This window comes from Nyctibius grandis, chromosome 6 (genome assembly GCF_013368605.1).
Source record: "Nyctibius grandis isolate bNycGra1 chromosome 6, bNycGra1.pri, whole genome shotgun sequence".
Lineage (NCBI taxonomy): Eukaryota > Metazoa > Chordata > Aves > Nyctibiiformes > Nyctibiidae > Nyctibius > Nyctibius grandis.
The window spans coordinates 31,759,902-31,777,120 of record NC_090663.1 but is presented as its reverse complement, the minus strand read 5'-3'; the positions used below and the strand labels follow the sequence as shown (position 1 = coordinate 31,777,120).

The window sequence follows — 17,219 nt, the reverse complement described above, 5'->3', positions numbered from 1 at the left end:
TTTAGTCACATAAAAAAAGTTGAGGCCTGCTCTTCCCCCTCCTTTACAGACAACTCTGGCAGCAGCACAGAGATTTCTCGAGGCCTGGAAGCTATTAAGGTTCATTTCAAGCACCCTTGAATGACCAGGCTTCTTTCTGACCTTCAGTCAAGCTGTCTGAGAAACAGATGTTTGCATTGGTCTTGAGTTCTCAGAAACTGACCCTGGAACATAGCACATGCACACGGGAGAGGACATCACCACATCAGCATACATGGAAAATCCCCTATCTCACACCCAGTTTGAGTCTGCAGCTAACAATCATCGTGCAAAACATGTCGTCTCTCAACTGAAGTCATGTTGACTCTGGGTGCTCTCATTCCCCACAGTGTAAAACCACTGGTAAAAACAATCTGCCTAATAGGTAACATATATATTCTGCAAAAATTGAAACTGAACAAAAAACACTGAGAAAAGCATCAGGACGTTTACTCCAAAATACTTAGCAAATAATGAGCAAAGTAAATTTATATAAATCTGGCAAGCCAGCAGACCTCCGCTCTATGGAGCCATAGCGACCTCAACATTGAATGCTTTGTACTTGTGCACATGAAGCAGAGAACAGCTGCAGCTTTTTTTTTTTTTTTTTAAAAAAAAAAAGGCAATTAGAGAGTTCAAAGCTGAAAAAAGTTATCTGCCGTTATTTTCATCATCTTCCTGAAAACGAAAAAAAGTTCTTGACCTTGAAATAATAGTTTTAAAAAAGATAGGACAGATTGTCATCCAGCCAGTGCTAATGACCAAACTAACCATTTTAGCAGCTAGTAATACCATTAATTAAGGTCAATTGTTGCACCACATCGCTCTTAGCATTGAATGGGCAACTAAGATTCATTTAGTACTTCTATAGATTTTCTAGAACTACTGATGTCAAAGAGAGTTGGATATCTCACTCATACACAGGGTTTCAATCACACCTTTAATCTGTAAAGCACTATGACCAGTTTGGATGTATACCGTCATTTTTACATTTCTGTTTTACATTTAGAAATTTAATTATAGTTTCCAAGAGAAAAGGAGGAAGGGGAGGAAGCCACACCCTCTAGCTCTTTGGAATATACAGCTGAACACTAAATTTTAATGTTGAAATACACCATTTTACACAGACGCGGGGTTTTGAGCGGAGTTACAGCATGCTTAAGACATTTCACTAACCTGTTGAACACACTTGGAGTTGGACTGTGATCTCGGTCCCTTTCCCTGTCTCTGGTACGTTCTCGATCTCTGTCTCGCTCTCGGTCCCGTTCCCGGTCGCGATCCCGATCTCGGGATCGCTCTCTCTCACGTTCCCTATCCTTCTCTCTTCGTGCATAGTAGTCCCACTGTTTGCTGGTGTCCATAAGACTAGACCACGAAGGAGCAGAACCTGCAAGGTGCGGAAACGTGACTAAAGAAAAAGATGCGGGTATTAGAAAGAACAAAATCGGATACCATATGACAACTGTAATACTACCTATGCATGAAAACACAGACGTTTGCCAGCCTCTTCCAATGACATTTTGCAGCCTTCCCCTTTCACATAAAAGTTAATTCTCAGCAAACTCTGCATTTTTTCCATGATGCTAATAAAGGCCTCTGGCACTCATTTAAATACTTGTTATGAAGATGTACAGAACAAGGATATACACAACAAAGATTGTCTAAATCCTTTTGAAAACAAAAAAGGTATTGTGCAAAGATTTGCTGAAAAAATCTGATTTTATGTGGTCAAATGGCTTTGTTTTGGGGGAACAACAAAACAAAAACATCCAGAAAACAAAACTGCCTTTGAAACTCGGTGGCTCTGAAAGCAGAGTTCAGAAAAACAAGGAAAAAGGATGCTTCCAACTTTATATTTAGATGCTATTATTTTTATGTTTTGTCCTTTAAAATTATTATATTTAAAATACAATGTTAGTTACAAAGTTCTCATTCATTAACTTATATTCTATACTGTGCTTTGCTATGCTTTTCTGATTACAGATGTAACAGCAGCTTTAGAAATAAATTCCATAAATTCATTCTGGGGAGAAGAAATAATGCTCCTACTTATGCTTTGTAGGATACCATTTCTAATGAATACTCAGTACAATGACTATTATCACTAAAATATAACAGTTTCAGAAAACTGAGCATATTATCTTAATCTAAAAGATGATACGCTTAAGAAGTTAAGAAGGAAGTCACAACACCGTCTCAGAACCTTTTTAAACAACCAGCAATGGGAAGAGACAAGGCACATGCTTCTCCGTTACTTTCTGCCAACTCCGATGTAATAAATAACTACTGCTCTTAATGCCCCAATTGTTCTGTCCTGCCCTCCCCCTCCAGAAGCCCCGGGAATGCATCCTGTTAATAAGGGCTGTAGTATTTAACTGGAAACAGCACTCTCTAGTGGACTTACAGTACAGAGGCCTTCTCACTCTCTGCTTATCTGCTTTGCTAGCCAATGATAACATAGCCTTCAATAAATCGTTTGTTTTGAGTTCCACTTCATTATCTATAATATGAGAACAATATTCACTTGACTCCATGGTGTCACAAAGAGACATTAACAGTATAATTAACATAAATATACTGAACAACGTAAAGTGCGTTATTGATGCTGTATTTAATACTGGTGACTTACAAAACCAGTGGCTTCTCCTGACAGCTATGTTCAGACTGCCTTGCCTACAACATCTGGGGTATGCCTGCCCCAGAAAGCTCTGGCAGAAGCTTAAGACAGCAGCTTGCCAAGCGTCCAAAGGAAGAATAGAAAAGACCTTTTGAGCAGGCAGCAGAGCAGGAAAAAACACTTCACTGTTAAAATACATTTGCAATGAAAAACAATATAATTCTTTAAAAAAGCATTTATATGAGGTTTTGCCTCTAACAAAATGCTTGACACTGTTTCACTTCAGGGCTACAGACAAAATAAGGAGTTAACAGAAAAAAAAAATACCCTAATACAATAGTATGTTGTTCATTATACTGCCAAAACCTGAAATTCTTCTAAGGAAAGCAGCCAGAAATAGCAAAAAAACAGCTGGACTTTAAAGACTGCTAATTTCCTTGACTTGCCACTATGTCAACAACATACGTATGGTCTACGAGACACTGGCTGCCAGAATACTCTGATCTGAATTGTAAACTTTTTAACTTTAAATGTATACTACAAAACAATTATTAATGGTAGTATAAATTTTTACGATAAATTTTGGTTACTCCCTCACATCTGTAGTAATTCTCATCAGACAGAAGTATGTCATTTCCACCCCAATAGCCTGACATAAACCAGTTATCTGATACTCTGTGCATTTTTATATCTAGATTTTCACCAGTAATTATTCAGAACACACAAGAAGCTTACTTTCTAGTATGAATTAGTATTCTGCGCTTACTACTTAGAATGAAGTAATTTGTCACTTTTAGTATTTCTACATGGATTACTCCAATAATTTCTACAAAAAGGCAGACACTTCCAAAGTTTAACTCTGATTTTATTTTTAAAACAGAAAGAGAGGGAGCTTTGAACAATCAATAATTTTGGAGACTTAAGTCTTGTTTTGGCGATGGTTTAAAAATTTAAAGCTGCATGGTATCACAGTATATTAATACACCTTCTTTGTGCCTCAAAAAATACTGACTTTCAAACTGTTTCTGTAACGCTAATTTTCTTGCAAGTTCATGAGATATAAAGAACATTTGGAGCACAGAACAGAGAAATGCTTGAGGAAAAAGCGAACAAGCATACAGGTCGCTTCACTGGCAGATCAAATGCAGTGCCATATACCAACAGCTCAATACAATTCAAAGATTGGATGGCAAAAGTAGCACTGAACTGTGAAAGGACTTAAGAGCAAATTGAAGAAACTGCATTGATGCAGTGGAAGAGCACAAAGACAAAATATATATTCTTGAAGCTGTAAGTTAAGAATATTATTTTACTATGCAACATTCCTCATGGGCTTGCAGTGGGAAACATGCCTGACCACTAGAGAAATGACACTAAGGCATGAGATTAGTAATTTGAATAGGCAGAAGATTGCTTAATCAAGATTGCTATTTTTTGCAATACATTCCATACGCTCATCTTCCCCAAAATTTTGACAAAGCCATGAAACATACAGATTGGCAAAGAAGACAATGGGTTGGAGGTTCATCAGTGCTATCATCCAAAGCAACTATTAAGTAAATATACTTAGTGATTCTTAATTAAAATGATCATCTGTACCCTACTGCACTGCTGAGCCCTCAAATTATCTAAGTTCTGATGCACGGAGAGTCCTGGTAAAATACTGGCCAGCGATCATGTTGTGAGACGGGGACTGTGAGAGTAAGATGCTGGCCAGGAAAACATCTTTCACTAAGAGATGAACAACAGTGATAAAATGCCACTGAGTCTCTACAGATCCAAAAATCTGTATGACAGGCACAACTTACACACAGACATTTTGCTTTGTGCAGCAAATATGAAAGCTTTTGCCACAACAGGGACTCCAGACACACTGGTGGGAGCAGACTGGGAAGACAGGAGCAGATTGTGCTCCTTGGTCTCCATAACCATACAATGGCAAACACAATTTTTTAACTGTGCTGAAGAAGTTCAAATTCAATGTTGGCATGATCACAATGACAGTCATCTTTCGAATATTGGTACTACAACAACATAAGCATGCCATCACCTCTGAAGGTCAACATAAAACTTGGAAATATTCTTGTGTCCCTGACAATACTTGACAGAATAGCAAATTCTAACAAAAGAGCTGCCAAGCTGAAAAACATTCTAAATTGGAGGCTACATATTAGATGCAATGTACATACTAATGACTGTAAGACTGCTTTCCTTATCATACTCTGCATGGCTTCAGATGTTGAAGCTTCAGCAAAATAGTCACTTGGGTATCTTAAGTGTCTGCTTCAGCTTTACCTTTTTGCTAAAACTTCAGCGAACACAGTCCAATTATTGCTAAAAAAGTAGTTAACGTAAAGCAGCTGTTTGCCCACATCAAGAATTCTTGAAAACATAACAAGCTTCCATGCATGAAAGCAAACACTCGATAAGTGATGAGGATCCTTTCAACATCAACAAAGTACCACTTTTTACTCCATAAACTGCTCCAACTTCAAGAAAGTACAAGACATTCAAAAATTTCATTTTGTATATCCTCTCTAAAGACTTACGAACATTTGGGAGTTACATTATCTGAACATTTGATCTGTGCTGAACATTATGTACCCCCAGAACTGGACAGAACTTTCCCTACAATTTCTCCTCCCAGCAGCTAGGGTCCAAAGGAACAGAGAGCAAGGAGACAGAAAACGTCAGCTGGAAGAAAAGGAACTAGGCATGGGACTGGATGGCAGATGCATTGAAGGTAGAGGCAGCAACTGGCAACATGCAAGGTCCTGCACATGGGTTGGGTCAATCCTCAATATTAGTACAGACTGGGTGATGAATTGATTGAGAGCAGCCCTGCAGAGAAGGACTTGGGGATACTGGTGGACGAGAAATTAATTAGGAGCCAGCAATTTGAGTTTGCAGCCCAGAAAGCCAATCGTATCCTGGGCTGCAGAAAAAGAAGTGTGGCCAGGAGGTTGAGGGATGTAATTCTCCCTCTGTAAGCTCTCGTGAGACCCCACCTGGAGTACTGCGTTCACCTCTCACACTCCCAGTACAAGAAAGACACGTTAGGGCAGGTCCAGAGGAGGGCCACAAAAAACCATCAGAGAGCTGGAACATCTCTCCTAAGTTATTCAGGTTGTTCAGCCTGGAGAAGAGAAGGCTCTGTGGAGACCTTATTGCAGCCTTTCAATACTTAAAAGGGGGCTTATAAGAAAGGTGGAGAGAGACTTTTTACAAGGGCATGTAGTGACAGGACAAGGGGCAATGGTTTTAAACTGAAAAAGGGTAGATTTAGACTGGACAGAAGGAAGAAAATTCTTTATGATGGAGGTGGTGGGACACTGGAATAGGTTGCCCAGAGATGTTGTGGATGCCCCATCATTGGAAGTGTTCAAGGTCAGGTTGAATGGGGCTTTGAGCAACCTGGTCTAGCAAAGTATGTTCCTGCCTATGGCAGGAAGGGTTGGACTAGAGGATCTTTGATGATCCCTTCCAACCCAAACCATTCTGTGATTCTATGTTTATTTTATCTTCTCAACTTGGGCTAGGTCTGGAAGAAGCTGACATCTCAGTATTGCTATCACTCTTCTGGCTCAAAAAGCAGAGCAGTGCTAGGTAACAGTTCTAAACTCAGTGTAGGTTCTGTGGATGTCCATTTGATTGCACATAATGAAACTTCTATTTTGGTTCACTCTTACTGTAAAACCAGAAAGAGATGTTTTTCAGCTTCAGATTTTTTCCATAACATTAACCAAAAAAAAGACTGACTGACTTTGCAACAGGATAGCTGAAGATTATAGTATCTTAGACAGTTTTTCAAAGGAGAGGTTCATCGCTTAGGATTTCTCAGTGACTGGTCTTGCTGGTTAAAATTCTGATGATATCTCGACAGTACTTGCTCTCCTGCTTCTAAATCCTACCAGTTCTTGGAAAATTCTCCCTGACTTCTGTTCCATATTACAGTGTATTATTTTTCAAAATCACAGTTCTGCAAAAGCAGCATGGAAAGATATCCAGCCTGCAAATAAGTAAGCAAAACAACAGTATTTACCAACAGCTGTTAAACTTGCAACAGCCTCTATCTATTTACAATGGTAGGCAATGAGCCTTCATAACGAATTACTGAAAGGACCTGTTTAGTCTCTTAGCTAAAAACCTGGTAAGTATATCAAACAATTTGATATAGCACTAGTCAAAATTTTCAAAGCCAGCAAGCTTACTCACCACCGCCATATGAAAATGCACGAACAGAACGACCATCATAGCCAGAAGAATGTCCACTGTTGAAAAGAACATACATGTAAAAATCCAGTTTTACCATCAAAGCTACCTCCATCAATAAAGATATATTTTTAATATTATTCCCCTGAATTTTTACCACCATACAGACTAAAACAAAGTGTTTGTTATAAACGGATTTAAGTCCTCCATTTTGAGCACTACTAATTAAGGAAGCTGTCTATCAACACAAATATGTATACTTCATGTTTTACTACAGGAGATGAAAACAGCATTCTCTCTCTTCTTAAAATTTAAAACAAAAAATATCCATATCATCAAAGCTGTTCTTTTGTATTTTCAATGAATTTTCTATTTCAAATGTTTCTTTTATCACAAGATGTTTCTGCACAGACCCTGAACTTAATCTCCATTTACTTGAAAGGGCTTCATTCATGAATGAAGCCATTCTCATTCTTTCTGTTAAAAAGTCGATATGCGAGCATAGCTAAGAACAGGTGGACTTCCAATGTGTAGTTCTATAAATAAACTATTAAATTAGCTACACATTGTCTAGGCTGACTTCTTTCAGTGGTAGCCAACTCAAGTAGGTGAAAACCGGTAAGGTTAAAAAGGATGATAGGTGCACACGACATAATTCATATATATATATAATTCTTTCATGACTTTTAGTACTTCCTACATAACTGGAATGAATTATCTTTGCAGTATTTAACCTAAGTGTTATTTCTGTCCTTGAAGGCACTTTAACATTAAGAAATAAGTTTTGGGTTAGCTTAGTTTAAAAACAAAACAAAAAAAATTATAATGAAAGGCCAATGCAACATCTTAACATCTAGAAGTAGGAGATTTAGTTCCTAGGTTCCACAATAAACTTGATTTTTTTACATCATATTTCAGAAACTATATAAATATTTGCTACAAATAAATGCAATGGCCGCTACTTAACAGTCAGAAGCATCAGTCACTCACAGCACTGTCAGTATGAAATACCGAATTTATTTTCATGCACATCAAATGCACCCAGTTAGGCTTTTTTCTTAACTAAATCAGATGAGGATTTTCTCAGCGATTTACCACCATCATCCTGTACCATACATGTTAATAGAATTTTGAATTTCAAAGGAACAGATGTGTGCACCTTCCTTCAGTGAAATCCGAAGGACTGGCAAGAGGCTTGCACCATCTTAAGTGAGCTTTGTACATGACCTGGTTTTGTCCTCTAGAAAATATAAATACTTTTACTGTGCTGGCCAACTGTTTTTTCTTCCTTTTACATATATATATAAAAAAAATATGTACGCATGTACATGTATATGTATATAAAAAAGGTATTGAAACTGTTAGGCCTATTAAAGTTGAACACTTAGAACAAACACAGTAGAAATACAAATTTGGATTCCGTGGAACTCTGGCATTTCCTATAGCTTATGAGAGCTCGAATCTGTGGCCAAAATGTTTATTTGCCCTTACTGAAAAGGATATGGTAGCTGAAAAGTATACGGTTCACTTAAATAAGACTTCAGACTACTAAAGAATACTTTAACAATCATTACCTTGACTTTGTTCTTAAGTCTTGGCATTGATATAGTGTCATAACTAAACTAAACTAATAATTGGTCAACTAACCTACTCAAAAGAATATTGTCAGACAGGTGAGACTAGTAACACTTCTGTAAAAATACTGTAAAAATCTGAAACTGTCTCCTTACTCCCAGAAAAAAATCCATAAAACACTGGGTAGTTTAAGAGTTCTTACTAATTTATTTCAATTACAGAATACTGATATATTGCTTTATGAGATTTCAAACGGATAATCACCTTTCTATTGTGGGTATGAGGGACGGTGGAGGACCGCCAGGTGGTGGTGGAAAGCCTGTAATAATAAATTAGGTGAGGGGGGAATAAAGGAAAAAAAAAACATAAACACATAAAAGAACTAGTCTAAGCATACAATGGCGAACAAATTCAAGAGAGTACAATGCAAAAAAATTGTTTCTCACTGTGTAAATCAGTTTTATTTTGTAAGACTGAGAACTACTTTCCAGCTTAACAGAGTATTAAACATATATTATCAGTGCTTCGAATCAAATACCTTATCATTCTTAAAAATTCAATAATTTGGAAGCATAGGAAAATTCCTGAGTATCTAACAAGACTTAATAAACAACAGTCATGACTATTTTCTGCATAGCTGAAAAAAAAACAATGGAAAGAAAAGAAGGAAGCACACATCTAAGAAACTGGCTGATTAGGTCCACTAGTCAACAGCATTTTTATACATTTTCTTTTCTGGTTGGCATCAAAATAACTGAGCCTACATCTCTACAGACAGTTTTGTCTTTATGAACTTTCATCTATATAAGTAAAAGGAAGTTGATAAGTAGCACATCAGTTAAGTTTTCATTTCTTAACCAAATGTTGAAAAAAACTCTAAGCAAGTTTACCTGGTGGTGGCACTGTTATTGGTATACCTAAAAAGACAATAAATAATCTATCAGTTACAGTAATAGTTTATGTTTATTATCTGTAGATCTAAAATCAGATTGAGCTATTACCACATACATGATCAGGAAGAATGATAACTTATTTTCTGTGTCCTCAGATCAAGACCTGACATTAATACCAATTGTTCAGATTTTATGCAAGCCTTGTGAAATCTGGCTTTTTATTTAAATTCCTATTCCTCAGAATCTTACTTCATTACAGAAAAAAATAATGAAGAATTACTCTGGGTCTTAAGATCAGAATTAAAGCCATAACCCTAAAATGTTTAGCACCCAGAAGGAAAGTAACATCCCATAGAATATATTTGCTTTATTTTATATTCTGTGACTGGATGAAAGGAAACACAATTGGCCTCTGACCTATAATAGCTTAGTATAGGACACAGTAGGTCCACATGGACAAAATACTGTAGCAACAGTAAGCATTACAGACTTTTCAGTGAACGATATGCCACACTGCAGCAACTTGGAGGGAACAAAATTGTTTGGTACTCTATTTTCTTGTATATATCTGAGAAAGGAGCATCTTTTAATACAAACACATTCAAAAACTATTCTAACTTTTCTGGTTTTCAGATACAGCTTAGCTGTTATGAATCTAACTAAAAGCTGGGAAGTTGTTCCCAACTAAATCAGCTGACCTAACAAAATATACTGCCTCAACATATAAACCTATCTCATTTGATTATGAAAGGAATGATTACAAGGTAAAAATCATTCTTACACTCTAAAGGATATTATCTTCTCATACTTTGCAAAGAACTAGCTTTACCTCAATTGAACACACAAAACACTGTTACATGAAAAAAAAAAAAAAAGGGCTAAACCAATATTGTCAGAAAACAGAATACCAGGCATAAAGCTCTTTCAGTTATGAGCAACTTTCCTTCCATTAAAAAATAAGTACTTTCAATCTGACAACTCACGGCAAGACTTTGGGTGAGGTGAGAACAGAAAACTTTGCCAAGTGCGTTCATCAGTTTTGCCATAACTGCATAAATGTCCAGACCGAACAGCAGCCAGACCCACTTAAATTAAAACCCATCTCATTCAAGTTCCAGACTTCATCACTCAGAGAATATCCCAGATGTGCTGGCCACTGCATGATTAATTTTATGTATATATCATCAGTTCAACATTAGAACTAAGAGAGTATTGTATGGCAGCAACGTTTAACTACATCTACATATTATAATATCTAGAAATACCAAATTTCCCAAATACCAAAAATCCCCAATTGCCTTGGCAGAAGGACAAAATGAAGGAATATACAAGCTGAGGACGAGTAATCAGTATCAATGTTCACTAATTGCTGGTGATTTCACTGACGTTAATTATTACCGGCATTAATCCTATAGCATTAAACAAACTGTGAAACAAAATTGAGGTTGCTGTCCAATCATGACAATTTAAAATCTAATATCTCAGCCAAAATGTAAATCAGGAGACACTGAACCCCAAAAACCCAAATTTCGAAACTGCATGAGCCATTGTCTCTTCACCAGCACACAAGCTTTCCAATGTGCACTACCATTGTTAACAACACTGGAAATTACAAAATAAAAAGTTTGACAGTGTAACATTTAAAAGACCAAACGCTCCTAATGAAAATTTCTGAAAGAAAAGGAAGACTGGGAACTCAAACTGTTGCACAGCTGAAGTATTTTCTATCCATCTTTTTTGGTTAATTGTTCATCTTAATAGATTCTTATTGAGCCTACAACATAGAAAAGATATATATATGTAAATACATTAAAAATACCTCTTAACCGCAATGTTAAGAACATAAGCTAGAACAATATCACAAGTTCTCTCAAATTTATTATTTTATTAGCTCTACCTTATGATTAAAAAAATTTAAATTGCTGTACTAAAAACAGTATATCATTAGCACTGCACATAGCTCTCAGCACTACACACAGAATTGCCTGGAAAGCCATCAGCTAACACTCTTTACAAAAAGGAAGAAATTCTGATTAAACAATTAATTCATTCCTCAGAATTTTATCTTGTGCAGAAACACAAATAAAAATCTCATCACAAGATTAAAAGCCAAATGAAAAATTTCACTTGAGAGACATTCAAACAAAATTAAGACAGACTGAATACAACTAATATCCAGAGACCAAACGTCAAATTAATTTTAATGAATTGGTTAATACAGGGTATTATACTAAAAAAACACATAGCCATTTTTTCCTCAAAAACCTTTAAGAACATTTAAAAAGTCACGATTAATGACTATATCATTTTAAGACAGAAGTTAATTTACTTGATGGTATCATAATGAAAGAAACATTCTTCTACATTCCAAGTTAGCAAGTACAAGTAAAAAGATCTAAACAAAGTTTGTTGCACCACCTTCTTCACTAACACATGAATGTGACACAAAACAAGAAACAAAAAGATCATAAACTTTTTTAAATAATGGAAAATTAAGAATCTCCTAAATCTTCAATCCTTTGCCTTCTACTAACGCAGTGTATGAAAATATACTTGAAGCTTCATCAGCCAATTACTTCTGAGAAAGAAAAAAAGACTCTGAAATATTGAGTCATTTCTTGCAAGGTAGGGACTAAACTTGAGTACCAGTGCAAGAAGATGACTTAGCGTAGATCACGTCACGTCCCTACAACACATTGTACTGCCACAAAGATACACCCGGCCTAAACCTAAATATTCAGACTCATATCAAAAGCAATCCAAATGGCATTAGTGCAGCATTTTACCTAATGTACTCAAAATTGCTTTCAGGACATTGTGTACCATCCTACTACCTCAAAGCTCGCAAATATTTACATAAGACCAAGCAGGTTTTACCGAAGGAAAGCAATGCCACGTGCTCTGCTTGTGGAGTAAGGAATCAAACATGGTATCACTGCCACAGCTTAACAACACCCTGTAAATTAGCTGAACTGTGTAATAGCCCACAGCAACGTAATATAACCCAACTTGGTGTAAAAACTGCTTTTGCCAAAGGCTAAACTAAGACAAATTCTCTCTCCTTTATCACAAGATAAAAAATACACACTTAGATTGCTGGGGCTGAGCAGACGTATAGTTACTTGCTAAGCCCTGGTATAAGTCTAGGCAGTTAAACTTCCCAAAGTTATGCAACAGAAGTTCAATACTTCAGAATAATTTTTTTTTCAATATCACAAATACATGTCACATTTTAACTAAACTCTTCAAAAAACACATAAAACAACTTTTAAAGCCTGTTAAACAGAAGCATCCACGTTCTTCTCTAGATTTAAATTACTCCAACAAAGCAATAAACCAAGCAAACAAAAACCAACACATTTTTTGCCACAGCCAGTCATCTCCTAGGAGTATTTGAGAATTTTCAGCATTTGGCCCTTTGAATCATTCCGGGACTCGTTCCTCTAAAAAGATTTGAATCACAAGAGTGAATGAATTCAGAACAAGAGATCTAACTTCAAAGCAAGTTCCTTTTTCAAAGGGGCTTTTCGAGGATGTTTTATATTTGGAATACTTAAATTTTCTGGCAAGTAGTCCTGGTTTAATATTGAGTAAGAGTAACTTTTTTCCTCCGCCTCCATTGAACCTAGGAGGGATGGCAGATCCTATTTTAGGAACAGCTTTGAAGATAAAGAGCTGGCAACAGCACAATTAAAACACAGGCCTGAAGAAACTAAATCCACAGCTCTTAATCGTTATTTTTGAATCTACTCGAAGCACAGAAGGATTCTGAAGGAGACCTTCTGAACAAGTGTATGTCATAAACCTGTCTGTAAACCACAAGACTAAAGCCAAACCTGCTTGCTAAATCTGTTACACATGTGGATTTCTTTCACCTTTAAAAGCTCAACAGGTGAGGGGTTTCATAAGATCAGTCCAGTACACCTATGTGTCAGCCCTGCACCAAGTGCGTTTGGGGTGTCTGTGGGGGTTCCTCTCATGCTTTTAATAATATACAACTTAGATCACCTTTTCTGTACCACAATTACAATTAAAATAATTACTTTCCAAAAACTTGAAATGTATTACCTATTTTATCAAAAAGGTTTTAATACAACTTAAAACCGCAGTTAGCATTAGCATCACATTTCTCTCCTTTCTGTCCCCCCTGCAGTAAAGAAACATCACAAAATTGCCAGAGCAGTAGCATATTCTCTCTCCAGACACCGTATTTTTTATATTTATGCACAAAAACTTGGAAAAGGGCACAGAATTATTTAATCATTAAATATCTTCTCTTTTTTAGGTTGCACCATTTTGTGTATGACAATCACTGATGAGAGCCAGAGCTTGCCAGGCACCAGGAGTTCACAGTTTTAAAATCCGCAGCAGAAATTGAAGAAAGCAACCTCTTCTATGATGATTTAAACCTATAAACCCCACAAAAAGTTGTTGCACAGAAATAATAATGTTACTTCCTTGCTTATACCTAAGAGTATTAATAGAGAAACTTTTTTAAAAGATTCTCTATGCAAACAGAATAGCAAAGAAACTGCTTAGCATTATTTCAGAACAAGTCTAGCAAAAGAATGCAAGGAACAAAGGAAGAAAGTAAGGAAAGGGGCTCCACCTTAGATCAGTCTCTTCTATAAACAAATCCTTCACTTTCCTACCCAAATACTCTCCAAAGTTTCTCCATCTATTTTCATTTCTCACTGACCGTTCTTCTTAGTTCCTTGCTAAGTCCTTCTGAACTTAGTTCCTTAAAATGACAACACTCAGGTAGCTACACTATTTGTGCAAATGCCCATGACGCTCTCCCCAGCAAATTTCCATAAATATCAAGTTTCAGCAGGTATTCAGTAAATATCAGTATTTTCAAACCAGATTTAACAATGGGAAGAGTTCTCAAAGAGCTTTGATTCCTCTAAGATTCACAGACACAGGACACTGGATAAAAACATCAGGTGCTAGTAAGGCCTCTGACTGAACGAAAGGATACTGCACAAATGCAATTTTTATCAGACTTCTGGGAATTCATACATACTGTGAGGGGAAAGGGGAGTTAAAGCTTCTGTTACTGCTTTGACCTTAGACATCAGAGAATCCAACTTCTGACACAAATTCATGGTATGCCATACTTAGTTCAAAAGTTTGTAGAATGATTTGTTAACGTGCACCTCTCAACAGCATTAACAGTAGCTGAACTACAGAAAACAGCTTCTCACTTCAAACATTTTCAAGGACACAATATCCAACATTTAGTCTTTAGGTAATTACTTACTACTTGGGATTACATTTACTGAGAAGCTAAAGACAAAAGTTTCTGTTTCTGCCTTGCAGATACATTTAAGAAAAGAGTAGAACACAAAATTCTGAAATTCTGCATATATAGCCAATGGAATGCGCTGTCTTTAACTCATTTATCATCAAGCATTTGATGATAATGCATCATTTTTCACATCCTATGTAGTGCAGAATATTTACCTGGTGGGGGAATCAGAGGTGGAGCAGTACTGACAGTTGGAGGGGGTGGAAGAAAAGGAGGTGGTGGAAGGTGGGTAGGTGGAGCTCCTGGAGGGAAAAATGGAGGTGGCTTGGTAAAATTGTCTACTTCAGGATTAGATCGTTCTGAAAGAACCTGTAAAATATCAAACTATGGTTACAATTGCTATGTTAAAAGGGTAGAAGACAGGTTTCCTCTCTCTCCAGTTACTACAACAGGAAAGTACTACTTATGCACCTAAAGAGCCATATTCAGACGGTTTAAGTTCTACCTGCACCCCTGCGTTCAGAGTCCCATACTTGCCAAGCACCTCTGAGGGTCTAAGAGCAGCCAATAGGGAACAACAAACATAAGACTTGAGAAGGAATATAAGCCATCTGAATATGGCCCAAAACACCACCTTAAATCTATATATAAAGGAAAATATTTTAAAAATCAATACGAAAAGCATGAAAAAACCCAAGAATTTATATTACTTAAACACTGTGAGATCAGCAGAAAAACACATGGCAGTGTTTTCAATATAAGCACTACAATCCATTATTATTTTCATTGTTTAACCGTAACATAAGTTGGCATGGAAATGCAGGCAGGGCACCAAGCAACCTTGATTCTTCTCCACAGGTAAGTCAAAAAAAAAAGAAGTATATTCAATCTTAACACATTTAGCTGTTTTCTTAAGATAATCCAAGCCCATAAAGACTATAATCATAAAGATTAATCTTACAATTGATGGTAAAATAATACAATATATTTTTTAAAAAAGTACTATCAACTATTTATTCCTTCACAACTTATTTTTAAAAGATTGCATTTCTGAAACTGCATACGAAGAGGCTTTCACTTTCAGCATTAGTGTCTGGCAGGAATAGGGGAGAAATAGACAGTCAGTTTAAATATTTATCTTTTGTCACTTAGTAAACAAAACACTATCCCATGCAGATCTAGCAGAGCCAACCCTGTCTCCTGGATTGTAAGTCTGCAATATTGCTCATTTCCTTTCAGTAAGAATCATACCAAAACATTTATCTTTTGAAATATATCAAATATTTCATCTTAATTTATTTCAATTAACTGCCACAACTTTCCTCCTGAATTTAAAGCTACTTCTGTATTACTCATTACTCATTACTGAAATGTTTTAAACAGAAGCTATGTGGAAAGCAAAAGTGTGTTTTAGTCAAAGACAGTGTGCAAATCTGCAGTATAAAACCTGTATGTTGCTGTTTTCATTAGCACGCCGTCGTCCTTCCACCCTGCTGATAGTGATGGTCTGTCCAATCACATCTATTGTGCCAGGTAATCGCCTGCAACACAGGACAAACCAGAATCAATAAGCAGAATAGAACAGGAAAAAAAGAAAAGTAAAAGGGAGAGAAGAAAGTCTTATGGACTTCTCTCATTCTAAATGCCACAAGTTCCTTCTCCTGTATAAAAGATAAAAGACCGTTTCTGAAGAACATTAAATGTGATAAATTTGCTGAACTATGCAAGTGTGTAGAACTAAACAATGCAGCAATAAAGACATCTGTAGGACGAAGGCTGACTCTCCACATTCTCCTGCCATCTCCTAGAAGATAATAAATCTACACTTCTCTTACTGATAAAAAGAAAAAAAAAAAGGAACAGTACAGTATATTAAACAGAACTACTACAAAAATCTAAAGTTATAAACTAATAATTAGAAATAATTTCTAAACTCCAAGAAATCATATTGGAGGATTCCATGGAAGGTCAAACGAAGGTAAGTTAGGAAGCAGAAATAAACAAAAGCCAACCCTACCATGCATGCTATCAATATGGCAGCATATATTGAACAAAATCAGCCACCATCTCTCTCATCTTGGAATACACAGTCTTACTATCAAACAGAAAGTATATGGAACTAGTAGACACTGACTCTTAAATTAAACCTTGCATGAAACTCAAAGGAATCTTAGACTAGCCATTCATACTTCTGTTCCTCAGTTTTCCAAATGCCAAATATCTCTCTCTCAAACACACCTCTCAAACATATGCATAGCTAAGCACTATGTTCACCTTCTTTAAAGAAACCGGCAACAGAGCAGCACAAGACCCACCTCAGTCTCCCTTACAAGCCAATCACGCAACAACAGAACATACCATAAATTAAGATGACCTTCCTTAGAAGTAACTAGTAATGGATTTTTAGAGAAAGATGACAAGAAAAGTGACATGCATATACAAATTCTTTCCCTCCCAGTTTCTGTCAATCAAAAATGTAAGGACTTCCCATGCAACTATGTTTAATAGCCCCTGATTAACTTGCATCTGTTTCAGCTATTTTTTTTCCTGACAATTGTATTTGGTGCCCTACAGTCCTTGTGCTGAAAAAAAAAATTAAAAAAATATAAAAATATCCCTGTTCTCTGGCAGTGTAGTATTCATGGTACCTCTG

At 36.4% G+C, this 17,219-nt stretch overlaps 1 protein-coding gene across 6 annotated transcripts in view; it reads right to left on the bottom strand.

The window, feature by feature from the left end:
* Positions 1-17,219, bottom strand: part of FIP1L1 (factor interacting with PAPOLA and CPSF1) — a 44,642-nt gene that overhangs the window by 6,213 nt on the left and 21,210 nt on the right. For 2 of the 6 annotated variants that reach the window (XM_068403522.1, XM_068403524.1), the window contains 7 exons: positions 16,014-16,107; positions 14,782-14,935; positions 9,313-9,339; positions 8,687-8,741; positions 6,851-6,906; positions 2,423-2,518; positions 1,195-1,426 (listed from right to left, as the gene is read on the bottom strand). In XM_068403522.1, the coding sequence (XP_068259623.1) occupies positions 1,195-1,426; positions 2,423-2,518; positions 6,851-6,906; positions 8,687-8,741; positions 9,313-9,339; positions 14,782-14,935; positions 16,014-16,107 (714 nt within the window). The remainder of the gene's footprint in view (positions 1-1,194; positions 1,427-2,422; positions 2,519-6,850; positions 6,907-8,686; positions 8,742-9,312; positions 9,340-14,781; positions 14,936-16,013; positions 16,108-17,219) is intronic. The other 4 variants (XM_068403525.1, XM_068403527.1, XM_068403523.1 and 1 more) reach the window with 3 other exon arrangements.